The 13,603-nt window shown below is 42.7% G+C and overlaps 1 protein-coding gene across 1 annotated transcript in view; it reads left to right on the top strand.

Moving 5' to 3' along the window:
* Positions 1–11,611, top strand: part of LOC109897940 (FAS-associated factor 1-like) — an 89,448-nt gene extending 77,837 nt beyond the window's left edge. The window contains exon 19 of the mRNA XM_020492622.2: positions 10,082–11,611. Coding sequence (XP_020348211.1) covers positions 10,082–10,165 — 84 coding nt within the window. The 3' untranslated portion in view covers positions 10,166–11,611. The remainder of the gene's footprint in view (positions 1–10,081) is intronic.
* The last annotated feature ends 1,992 nt before the right edge of the window (positions 11,612–13,603 follow it).

Here is a 13,603-nt window from a genome sequence, read left to right as displayed (position 1 = left end):
ACTGTGGGAATAATTGGTGTCAACATGGGCCAGCATCCCTGTGGAACGCTTTCACTTTTGCTTTTTCTGAGAGCAAAAGGGGTTGCAACTCAATATTAGGAAGGTGTTCCTAATGTTTAGAATATATATAAACACACACACACTACCGTTCAAAAGTTTGGGGTCACTTAGAAATGTCCTTGTTTTTGAAAGAAAAGCCAATAAAATAACTTTTGATCTAACAAATAACAAATTGATCAGAAATACAGTGTTAATGTTGTAAATAACTATTGAAGCTGGAAATGGCTGATTATTTTTAAATGGAATATCTACATTGGTGTACAGAGGCCCATTATCAGCGACCATCACTCCTGTGTGTTCCAATGGCACGTTGTTATGCTAATCCAAGTTTATAATTTGAAAAGGATCATTGATAATTGCAAAAGGGTTTTCTAATTATGTTAGCACATCTGAAAGCTGTTGTGCTGATTAAAGAAGCAGTAAAACAGTCCTTCTTTAGACAAGTTGAGTAACTGGAGTATCAGCGTTTGTGGGTTCCATTACAGGCTCAAAATGGCCAGAAACAAAGAACTTTCTTCTGAAACTCATCAGTCTATTCTTGTTCTGAAATATGAAGGTTATTCTGTGTGTGAAATTGCCAAGTGTCTAAAGATCTCTTACAATGCTGTGTACTACTCCCTTTACAGAACAGAGCAAACTGCCTCTAACCAGAATAGAAAGAGGAGTGGGAAGCCCCAGTGCACAGCTGACCAAGAGGACAACTACATTAGTGTCTAGTTTGAGAAACAGACACCTCACAAGTCCTCCACTGGCAGCTTCATTAAATAATACCCGCAAAACACCAGTGGCAATTTCTCACATGGACAAGAATTTCTCAGAACAAGAATAGACTGAGTTTCAGAAGAAAGTTATTTGATTCTAGCCATTTTGAGCCTGTAAAATATACAAAAAGGTATGTGGACATCCAGACAATTTGACACAACTGTGGGAATAATTGGTGTCAACATGGGCCAGCATCCCCGTGGAACGCTTTCGACACCTTGTAGAGTCCATACCCCGACAAATTGAGGCTTTTTCTGAGAGCAAAAGGGGTTGCAACTCCTTTTGGGTTGCAGTTCCTAATGTTTAGAGAAATATATATATATATATACACTGCTCAAGAAAATAAAGGGAACACTTAAACAACACAATGTAACTCCAAGTCAATCACACTTCTGTGAAATCAAACTGTCCACTTAGGAAGCAACACTGATTGACAATAAATGTCACATGCTGTTGTGCAAATGGAATAGACAACAGGTGGAAATTATAGGCAATTAGCAAGACACCCCCAATAAAGGAGTGGTTCTGCAGGTGATGACCACAGACCACTTCTCAGTTCCTATGCTTCCTGGCTGATGTTTTGGTCACTTTTGAATGCTGGCGGTGCTTTCACTGTAGTGGTAGCATGAGACGGAGTCTACAACCCACACAAGTGGCTCAGGTAGTGCAGCTCATCCAGGATGGAACATCAATGCGAGCTGTGGCAAGAAGGTTTGCTGTGTCTGTCAGCATAGTGTCCAGAGCATGGAGGCGCTACCAGGAGACAGGCCAGTACATCAGGAGACGTGGAGGAGGCCGTAGGAGGGCAACAACCCAGCAGCAGGACCGCTACCTCCGCCTTTATGCAAGAGGAGCAGGAGGAGCACTGCCAGAGCCCTCCAAAATGACCTCCAGCAGGCCACAAATGTGCATGTGTCTGCTCAAACGGTCAGAAACAGACTCCATGAGGGTGGTATGAGGGCCCGACGTCCACAGGTGGGAGTTGTGCTTACAGCCCAACACCGTGCAGGACTTTTGGCATTTGCCAGAGCACACCAAGATTGGCAAATTCGCCACTGGCGCCCTGTGCTCTTCACAGATGAAAGCAGGTTCACACTGAGCGCATGTGACAGAGTCTGGAGACGCCGTGGAAGACGTTCTGCTGCCTGCAACATCCTCCAGCATGACCCGTTTGGCGGTGGGTCAGTCATGGTGTGGGGTGGCATTTCTTTGGGGGGGCCGCACAGCCCTCCATGTGCTCGCCATAGGTAGCCTGACTGCCATTAGGTACCGAGATGAGATCCCCAGACCCCTTGTGAGACCATATGCTGGTGCGGTTGGCCCTGGTTTCCTCCTAATGCAAGACAATGCTAGACCTCATGTGTCTGGAGTGTGTCAGCAGTTCCTGCAAGAGGAAGGCATTGATGCTATGGACTGGCCCGCCCGTTCCCCAGACCTGAATCCAATTGAGCACATCTGGGACATCATGTCTCGCTCCATCCGCCAACTGTCCAGGAGTTGGCGGATGCTTTAGTCCAGGTCTGGGAGGAGGTCCCTCAGGAGACCATCCACCACATCAGGAGCATGCCCAGGCGTTGTAGGGAGGTCATACAGGCACGTGGAGGCCACACACACTACTGAGCCTCATTTTGACTTGCTTTAAGGACATTACATCAAAGTTGGATCAGCCTGTAGTGTGGTTTTCCACTTTAATTTTGAGTGTGACTCCAAATCCAGACCTCGAAGGGTTGATAAATTTGATTTCCATTGATAATTTTTGTGTGATTTTGTTGTCAGCACATTCAACTATGTAAAGAAAAAAGTATTTAATAAGAATATTTCATTCATTCAGATCTAGGATGTGTTATTTTAGTGTTCCCTTTATTTTTTTGAGCAGTGTGTGTGTGTATATATATATATATATATATGCTCCTGATATATATATTTTTTTTTTGCATGCTCAAAATGGCTAGAATCAAATAACTTTCTTCTGAAACTCTTCAGTCTATTCTTGTTCTGAGAAATTCTTGTCCATGTGAGAAATTGCCACTGGTGTTTTGCAGGTACTACCCCTTTAAAATTGTGTATTTAGCCATTTCAGCCACAACCGTTGCTGAGTGATGTATGAAATCGAGCACACAGCCATGCAATCTCCATAGACAAACATTGGCAGTAGAATGGCCTTTCTGAAGAGCTCAGTGACTTTCAACGTGGCACCGTCATAGGATGCCACCTTTCCAACAGGTCAGTTCGTCCAATTTCTGTCCTGCTAGAGCTGCCCTGGTCAACTGTAAGTGCTGTTATTGTGACGTGGAAACGTCTAGGAGCAACAACGGCTCAGACGCGAAGTGGTAGGTCGCACAAACCCGCACAACAGGACTGCCGAATGCTGTTGTGCGTAAAAAATTGTCTGTCCTCGTTTGCTACACTCACTCCCGAGTTCCAAACTGCCTCTGGAAGCAACACCAGCACAATAACTGTTTGTCGGGAGCTTCATGAAATGGGTTTACATGGCCGAGCAGCCGCACACAAGCCAAAGATCACAATACTCAATGCGAAGTGTTGGCTGGAGTGGTGTAAAGCTCGCCATCTTTGAACTCTGGAGCATTGAAAGTCCAACGGACGAATCTGCACTTGGCGGATTCCTGGAGACCGCTACCTGCCTCAATGCATAGTGCTGACTGTAAAGTTTGCTGGAGGAGGAATAATGGTCTGGGGCTGTGTTTCATGGTTCAGACTCCTAAGTTCCAGTGAAGGGAAATCTTAACCCCAACATCAGTGCCCGCCTTCACTAATACTCTTGCAGCAATGTTCTAACATCTAGTGGAAATCCTTTCCAGAAGAGTGGACACTGTTATAGCAGCAAAGGTGGGACCAACTCCATATTATTGACGATGAATTTGGAATGAGATGTTCGATGAGCAGGTGTCCACATACTTTTGGTTATGTAGTGCCTAGTGCATTCGGAAAGTATTCAGACATCTTGACGTTACAGCCTTAATCTAAAATTGATTCAATTGTCGTCGTCCCCCATCGATCTCCACACAATACCTCGTATTGACAAAGCAAAAACAGGTTTTAGAAATTCCGGCCAACTTATTAAAAATACCAAATGGAAATATCACTTACAAAAGTATTCAGACCCTTTACTTAGTACTTTATTGAAGCACCTTTAGCAGCGACTACAGCCTCGAGTCTTCTTCTCTGCAGATCCTCTCAAGCTCTGTCAGGTTGGATGGGGCGTGTCGCTGCACAGCTATGTTCAGAGCTCTCTAGAGATGATCGATCTGTTTCAAGTCCGGGCTCTGCCTCGGCCACTCAAGGACATTCAGAGACTTGTCCCAAAGCCACTCCTGCGTTGTCTTGACTGTGTGCTTAAGGTCGTTGTCCTGTTGGAAGGTGAACCATTGCCCCAATCTGAGGTCCTAAGCGCTTTGGAGCAGGTTTTCATCAAGGATCTCTATGTACTTTGCTCCGTTCATCTTTTCCTCAATCCTGACTAGTCTCCCATTCCCTGCCGCTGAAAAACATCCCCACAGCCTGATACTGCCACCACCATGCTTCACCGTAGGGATGGTGCCAGGTTTCCTCCAGACGTGACGCTTGGCATTCAGGCCAAAGAGTTCAATCTTGCTTTCATCAGAGCAGATCATCTTGTTTCTCATGGTCTAAGAGTCTTTAGGTGTCTTGTCCCTTTCACTGAGGAGTGGCTTCCGTCTGGCCACTCGACCATAAAGGCGTGATTTAATGAGGGCTGCAGAGATGGTTGTCCTTCTGGAAGGTTCTCCCATCTCCACAGAGGAACTCAACTGCTGTCAGATTTACAATTGGGTTCTTGATGGAGGCTACTGTGTTTTTGGTACCCTTCCCCAGATCTGTGCCTCGACACAATCCTGTCTCGGAGCTCTACGGACAATTCCTTCGACCTCATGGCTTGGTTTTTGCTCTGACATGCGCTGCCAACTGTGGAACGTTTTAATAGACAGGTGTATGCCTTTCCAAGTCCACAGGTGGATTCCAATAAAGTTTTAGAAACATCTCAAGGATAATCGATGTTTAACAGGATATACCTGAACTCAATTTCGAGTCTCACAGCAAAGGGTCTGAATGCTTATGTAAAGCTGTTGTTTTGTTTATACATTTGCACACCAACTAAACTTTTCACTTGATCACTGTGGTGTATTGTTTGTAGATTGAGGTGGAAAATAAACTATTTAATCCATTTTAGAATGAGGCTGTAATGTAACAGAATGTGGAAAAAGTCAAGGGGTCTGAATACTTTCCGAAGGCACTGTATATGCCTTATTTACAACTTAGGCACACTTTAAAATCTAAGGATTCACAGTTTTGTCTTCAGAATTAAAACCAAAGAGAAAGTAAACAAGAGTATTAGACCAAGATAAAAATGTGTCTTAATCTCCAGTGAAATTCCAGTAGATGTGAGGCAAAGGAGAAGAAAGTACGGTAGAGTTTATTTTGTGTCCCAAATGGCATCCTGTTCTCTATATCATGCACTACTTTTGACTAGAGCCCTATTGGCCCTGGTCAAAAGTAGGGCACTACATAGGAAATATGGTGTAATTTGGGAGACAGACTATCAGAATGTGCCAGTGTATGTTTGTGCATCAGAACACTGTTCCCAGTTTGTCTAATCTTCCAGCTCTCCTCTCTAATTAAAATGAGCCTCAATCTCCTCCAGACGCTCCCACTGTTGCTCTGCTCGGATTAGTGGATGTACCACTATTGCATTTGTAATGCACCACAAATGTTTAAACTTCATCTCTCCTTACTCCCCATGCATGACAAGATAATTGCCAGCAATAAGAAATCAATTTAGTGCAAGATGATAAAACCGAAAGAAAGAAAAGTGCATTGCTGACTTTATACGTTGGTTTCTTTGGCTGCTTGTTTGTTATTGGGGAAGTTTCATTTTTGGTCTTGGCTTCAACATTTCTCTTCACACTCCAGCACCAGTATGTGGTCCAGCTACTTAGGCTGGCTGTGTTTACACAGGCACCACAATTCTGATATTATTTTCACTAATTGGTCTGTTCACCAATCAGATCTGCTCTGAAAAATATTTGATGTGAAAAGATCTGATGTGATCAAAAGACCAACTGGTGGAAAAAAGATCAGAATTGGGCTGCCTGTGTAAACGCCGCTGTACATTTTTCCAGTCATGAGTTAACCTAGCTCAGTATACCCAACAGGTTTTAGACACCAAAACATTGTCTACACTTTATATTTTTCTTCACGTTGTGATGCTGTACTTTGTGCCAGGTTTTAATTGATGTTCCAGGTTTTTGAAAATAAAATAATGAACAGTGCCAATGTGTAGGATGATTTAGACAAAACTCAAACTGAGGAAAAAATAAACCGTGCAATGAAATGATCCTCGTGTCCAACTGAAATGGACATCAAAGCTGCACCACTTGGTTTGTTTCAAGTCTGAAACAGTGAAGTGCACAGGAAGAAATTGGCCGTTTATTGATATATTCCCAAAATTCATACTCTTAACCCAAAACTCTTTCCACAATATCCTCTCCCACCTATATGACTATGTGGGGTATAGCTCCAAAGCTCCATGTAGGATTTGCTCTGATTCCAGTAGCTCTCTGACCGACTTATCACACCTTTGCCTCACAGTGCTGTACATGCATACTGTACTCAGTCTCACGCTTTCTGAACTGTGTTTGTGTTGGCTCTGCTCTATGCAGCATATAGCGCTTGTGAGAGCAGAGTGCTTCCTCTTCAAGAGAAGTTAATAGCTCAAGGCCTGTTCCCCTAGGTAACGGCAGTCCCCCCTTTCACCCTTCGGTCCTCCCCCCTCCGTCCCTCCCTCCTCCAGGCCGCACGGCGGCCCTCTTTGAAGTGGGCTGTTCACGCCCCTGGCTCTACGTGTTGCCATCGTTCCTGGAAGCACATAATGGTCTCCCACTGCTTTTGTAATTGGCCGAATAAACACTTGACAACACAACTTTAAAACAGACAAGCTATTTGGTTTTAATTGACATAGAACCCAAATGGCTTAATTAAAAATGCGTTATTTCAGCTGCATGTTTAATTATGTTGGAAACGGACATCTTGAGACGGGTGTTTTTTAAAATCTTTTCACTCAAGTTATCAAATGTGTTTCATTCATACTAATGAAGTGATTTGCAATATTTATTTTAACTTCAAGTGTTAATTATGTTCAGTCTTATGATTTCCTCATGTTTAACTTAAGACAATAACATGGAGTTAATAAATTATTTCCTGATATGTAAGAGCAGATCGTCTCTAACTCATATAAATATGTCAAAATGTTCCTAATAGCCCTTCACTAGAGATTGGAAGTTGAGATCCAACACGATCTCAAATAAAATCTAGAAATGTAATCCCTCAAACATATACTTGCAGCGGGAGGGTGGAAGCTCTGTTCGATGGTAGGAATGAAATTAATCTTGTGCGTTATTTTCTTTATACAACCCACATATTGATGTTCACACTGAAACCTCTGTAGTCCTTGTGTAACTTGAATAAGTTGTGTACATGAGTGATGCTTATTTAGTTTTTTTTAACCATAGACCTAAATAAAGGTTTTAGATGACATTTTCAGTGGGATAAGATGATTTTGACAGGAGTTAAAAATATAAAGAAATGGAACCTTTTTATTTTAGCAGGGAAATACCATTTGAGACCAAGGCCTCTTGTTCAAGAGAGCCTTGCATGTATACTTCATACAAATGTACAACATTTACAGTAGTAGTGGATCTATCAAGCAAGTTGGCATCTCGCTCTGCTCAGTATTTGTTTGGCCACTGTGTGAGGCCTGTCAGGATGAGTGCGTGTGATAGTGTTAAAGGATTATCCACTGTCAACATCATCAAGCACTGGAGAACACACTACTGCTCCGGATTTAACCGGAATCTTCAAAACCCTTCACGAACCTGTGCTGGACTTTCATGTTGATGTGTGTCATACACCTAGTTGGTTTATCTACTATGCTAACATATGCTAACATATGCTTGTGCATTGCCTTTATCATAGAGCTGTTCTTGATAAGATTGTTTTGTGAGTCGTGTCATGAATAATGTTGGAATGAATATGTTTGTGTGTCATGTGCTGCTGTATGTGTCAGTCAGGGGAGAAGAGAATTCTAGGCCGAGCCAGACAGTGAAAATATGGAGCTGGTATCGCGACGCAGAGTGGAAAACGACAGCTTTGTTTGTTGACGGATGCCTCAATGCTTGTGGTCTGTTAATTGGATAACAATGTAAACAATCAGCAATAGCGCTTGTCTCCTGTGTCAGTGTGGCATCTTGTTTCTCTACTTTCTTTTTAGAGTCAGATGCTCTACCCTCCCCCCCCAACACACACAGCCGCACCTGATCCTTCCTAAACCCTCATTTACTCATACCTGATGCTGTGGTGTCATAACACGCCTGTCAGGTTCATTTGCATAGCTGGCATTTGTGAAATACTGAGCAAAAGGTGGGGAGGAAGGCGTTCACCCGTTGGGGTGTAAGCTGTTAGCAGCACGCCATCTTGCTTTGCCCTCGATGCGGTGTGTTGTGTAGGTTGCTGTGGCACTCCCTCCCTGTGCTGCCTTACACCCTCAGGTCATACTGGGGAGCGGAGAGCCCAGATGACAGAAGAAATTAGTATGAGGAGATGAAGACAAAGAGCCTCCATTTGGTGTGACATTTCCCTGTTCATCTGGGAATAGCAGTGTTTGCTGATGAATTCTTGCTCTTCTTTGAACTCCTGGCATCAGCTTTGAAATGATGTACTTTATCTAGCTCTATGGAAGGTTAGGTTTTGGATGTCTCAATGATCATTGGAAATATGACTCATTAGGAAAGATTACTCATTGAGGCGACAATGGGTTTATTACCATATCAGTGTGGTAGAAAAGAGGAGCGTGAGATGTTATATCAGGGAGTAGGATCAGCCTGTTGGCAGCAAAAGTCACAATACATCTTACTTCAATGGAGAACCGGTCAAGACAATTTCCAACTACATGGATTACACCCCCAGCCAGAGTGGTGATTGAGAGACACATCTGTCAGGATCGTTACACAGCCAACTCTGACTCCACAGTGAGAGGAGAGGTGGGAGTTTTGACTTGGTTTCAGCACTCATGTTTCAGCCTCCTCAAAGGTCTCTCAGCCATTACATTACCTAGCTGTGTTTCTCCACCTAATCTGTCTTCGTGAGGATGGGCTAATCAGTGTGAGGTGAACTCTGACCTTACTGCACTGGTTGTCTGAGGCCTGCTAGTTAATTACCACCCCAGTGATCATAATAGGAGGTCTAACCACAAGCAGCAGATAAGCCCTGGCCTGGCCCCCACGTCACAGTAGACAGAGGACCCAGGTGTGGGGACGACGGGCCTATGTAACGGGAGACCCCCAGTGATTAACCCTCATAAGCTAGGAGGCAGGGTCGCCTCATGTTAAACAACATAACCATGTTGACACACGGGTAACCTAACAAAATTAGTTGTATTATGGGTGGCAATGCATCATTACGGTCTTGCTCTGCTAGTGCGCTCAACTTGGATTTGAATTATTTTTGTGCTTATTGATACACACTATGTGTGTCACTGATACACACTATGTGTGTCACTAATATTACCGTCTACCTTACGTCTTTGTGTTTGTTCATTCACTCAGGGAAGGTGGTTCGTTTTATGGTCGTAACACATCGTTCAATGCAGGGATGTGTAGAAACCACAATAGTTTAGTTTGGATGGAAGCCTTAGAAAAACAGAAATGATCAATCTCTTGGAAATGCTGGCCACTGCAACAGAAATGATCAGATTGTTGCCTCAGTCCCAGTTTGTCTACATGATGGAAGAGACTTAGTTCACGCTGAGTACAATTCTTTGCATGGCGTACATTGGGACATTGACTTTTGTGTACATATCCCAAGGTACATAGAAAGAAGTGTTCAAGGACATAAATGCTAAGAATTGGAGTAGTTGATCATTTTTACTGTTTTTATCAGCACATTATAACTGAATACTTTTCATGTAAACAAGGGATTTTTCAACTTTCAGCTTGAGACCCAAATTAGAAATTTACTGTCCTCCGGTGACCATCTTCCAACGACCCAATTAAAGAAATGGTGTGTTTATAGATGTATTCTCATAACTCGTAACCCACTTCACCCATGGCCACTGGGTCCTGGCACATGGTTTAAAGGAATAAACAAAGACTTGTAATGACTGTGTCATGTAACCTGTATGAATGTGAACTAGTCTCATGGTTTTCGATTCGTTCTCTCTCCTCTGCAGATCACCCAGCTAGACCCAGCCTCGTCTTTACTGGAGGCCAAGCTTTTCCCTCAGGAGACCCTGTTCCTCGAAGCTAAAGAGTAGGACTGACTGGCCTGGCTGTGGTGGTGGGACTGGCTGGAAGAGTAGTGAAGAGCTCTAGCATGGTCCCAGTGGGTCTACAGAGACCGACCACCCTCTCACACAGATGTGAACTCTTAAACACACAATACACAACATACAGTACACTACTTAGACACAAAAAAAACCACAAAACCCACACGTAAGCTTCTCTGCTCTCGGCCTGTGCATCATACATGATTGCCTAGTGTACATGTATGTACAGAGAAGCAACCACAAGCACACAGCCAAACTCTTTCGCCCCTCACTTAATTGCAGTGTCATGGTTTTCTCTGCCCACACTCTTACAGTATGATCAAGGATATTAAAAATAAACTTTTGAGTAGAAGAACAGCATCACGGACAAGGACTTCCCGCTACAGTACGGCTGCTATTTTAGACGTGTTGTTTCAATAAAGTAAACAAAAAAAAGCAAAGAGACATTTTTCCTGGAGAACGCTGGACTATCTCATCTCCACCTGCATTTGGCTTGTACCCTCTTTGCTCCCTCCACCCCCATGCACCTCCATGCACCCAGCCAGTGACGGACCCCCCCCCTGCCCCCATCCAACCCGACCATCACAAGCAGCCAAAGAGGCTCAATGTTCCTGATCTGCACCCCTCCTGCTCTGCTCCGACCAGCCTGGTTTTAATTTCAAAAGGCTCCACAACCAACTGTTCCTCCTTTATTTTTCTTGATCCTTTTTAAGTTTGATGCTGTTTTAGTTTGATATACATTATATAAAATATATATGAACATGCATCTGTCTGAGCCAGCACTCTCTTGAAATGCACACAGACACACACGTCGGTTGACATTTTATATTATTATTGGGGCCTTAATTGTTTTTTTTTCTTTCTTATTTATCTTAATACAGATTTGACAGGGAACATTTTGAGGAGCAGGATAGGCTATTAATTTTGTACATTTCACTTGGCACATTATTTATAGTATTACATTTATTTTGCGCCTTTGTTTTTACCATTGGGCGTGTTCCTATGCTTAGATGTTGCTGACACATGACAGGTCTAACACACCTGGATAGATATTTTAAGTGTCAGCTAACCACATGTTGTAGCAATTTGTCAGTCGACGATGATGTGGCATGCAACCATTGGTTGTTGCGTCGCCTCACCTTAGCTGTGGAACGCGCCCATTATGATTTCAGGGTTTCTGTCATTGAGGCATCAGCAAACTTTCTATTCCATATTAAAGCTGTTATATTATTTATGCCATTTGTCTATTTGGCCAGTAGGCTGTCCCTGTCTGAAAGATATGAATAAGAGTGTTTGTGTTTGACTGGACTGTGTACGTCTGCATGCTGTACTCAATTAGCGAACATGGTGAGCTTCCTGTGTAAAAACCAGGCAGGGGATAAGACTACATTATCATTGCCACTAAAATGGTAAATACTAGTTTGCTTTTCCTGAGAAAAGTTATTTGCCTCGTTGTCTTGTTTTACAGCAATATTTTCCAGGCATCTGGTATTATCTGCCACAAAGGCTAATTTTCTCAGTTCAGCAATGAGCTTATAGGCTTATCTCTCCATCTGCAAGGGAGTTCTTTTTGACAGTAAAAGCCAAAGTTTAAGCCGGCACAGTGGGCCCAACAGTAGAGCCCTCATTTTTCACTGAGAACTTTTATCAAAAGATGCAGGTTTCGGGAATCAGGATTAGTACTCTCAATACATGCCTCTAATGAAATGACCAGAATAGATTTGGTGTTATTTCTGGCATTCTTATTTCTCATTTGGGTGGAGGGTCAGTCATTAAGGTGGAACAGGACCTCATGCTGTGGGTTTCAGAACAGGAGAATGTGCAGTGGGTTTCAGAACAGGAGAATGTGCATTGGGTCATTTGCAAATATGAAAATCCAGAAAATCTTAATCTTCTTGGCATATTGTGTGCATCTGACCCTTGGAGGGAAAATAATGTCTCCATCCTGAAGGCAAATTCAGCCCTTTGCAACATTCCCACCACATTCTTGGTTCTCACGCAAGGAATTTGAATGTTTAATGTGTTCATTCAGTCAGACTTCCCCAGGCTGCTGTGTGTGTGCCTGGTGAGACAGAGCTGAGCATGCGTCAGTTGGTCCCCTTCACAACCTGATCTGACACCCTGTCAGTAACTTACTGCTCAAAAGAGACACACCGCATTCTAGCCCTCATTCTTAATTTGATCACCCTGTTGCAGGAGTACTTTAAATTGTGTAGTGTATTTTAGGTTTATGTTTCTGAAGTTTGTAATTTCCACTTTAAAATTTTGGACTTGATTTTCCCTTACGAAAAATGTTATTAAATGATAATCCACTTAATTCACATTTTCTGTTGCTGCAGGATGATTTTCCCGCTGTAGCAAACTGGCTCAAATTAAGATTCTACATATGTAAACGGATTCAAGTTTTTCAGCTAGTCATTACTATTTCCAATGTTTGAGAAACTGATGTTGAGTACTAGGAGTGACAAGTTCACTTCAAAGTGGAGTCTGAACAGGGTCTGCCATTTACAGGATGTGGCTACAGATTTCTAAGGTTATTAATCACTGGTACATTATCCACTCAATTTGTTCTCTTGATTTGTGACATTTTGGTGACTTCCTGATACCCTGGCCATACTTATAACTGTCACAGTTAAATTGGGAATGCATGAGGGAAGTTTTAAGGTCCCACAATTCTTGACTTGTGGAAAAAGGTCAAATGTAGATTTTTAAATGAAGGAGTTTGCTGCATTTCAGAAGTGGGCATGTCCAGTTTACAGAGTTACTTATTTTAACCAAGAGTGCCATCATGGTTGTAAAAGTATGGAATCCTCAACAGAGCTTAAGGTAGAGGAGAGTTCACTGGACGGTAAGGATTTCATTGAACATGAGCTGGGTTCACATAAGCAAGAGAAGTGCATAGTTCTTGTCAGGCCTTCCCCAGGGAACTATGTGGATTGTGCAACTCCTCTGATGTGTGATATTACAGTTTCAATCATTGAATGGTTCACTAATGCACTTGGGCATCTCTTTTGTACAGCTGCAACTAATGATGATGATGCAGTCAGAAATGCCTATTGGATATTATTTTTCTCAACTTGATCAAACTTGTCACCTGATTTATTTTTTACTGCTAGAATTGCAATATGTTCTGTTAAAGATTTTTATTTCAGAGGATTGGTTGGTTAATGTATTGATGTGTACGTGGTTAATGAAAACCACTTCACTAAATTATTTGTCTGTAAAGGTCTAAGTTTTTAGGTGCCATTATAGTCCCCCGGACATCTGTTCTCAAGCATAATTTTGCAGTTAACTGAGGGACAACCTTTAAGACACAGTGATTGAGACATCCGAAGATGCTGGCTGTCACTCAGTCTCATCTTTAAGTAAAGCCACCGCTGTTAAAACTCACATTTTGAGAATGTGGCTGTGTGACAATGGACTTAT

This window comes from Oncorhynchus kisutch, linkage group LG10 (assembly GCF_002021735.2).
Source record: "Oncorhynchus kisutch isolate 150728-3 linkage group LG10, Okis_V2, whole genome shotgun sequence".
Lineage (NCBI taxonomy): Eukaryota > Metazoa > Chordata > Actinopteri > Salmoniformes > Salmonidae > Oncorhynchus > Oncorhynchus kisutch.
Note: the sequence above shows the minus strand (reverse complement) of the source record. Positions and strands in the feature narration are given on the sequence as shown.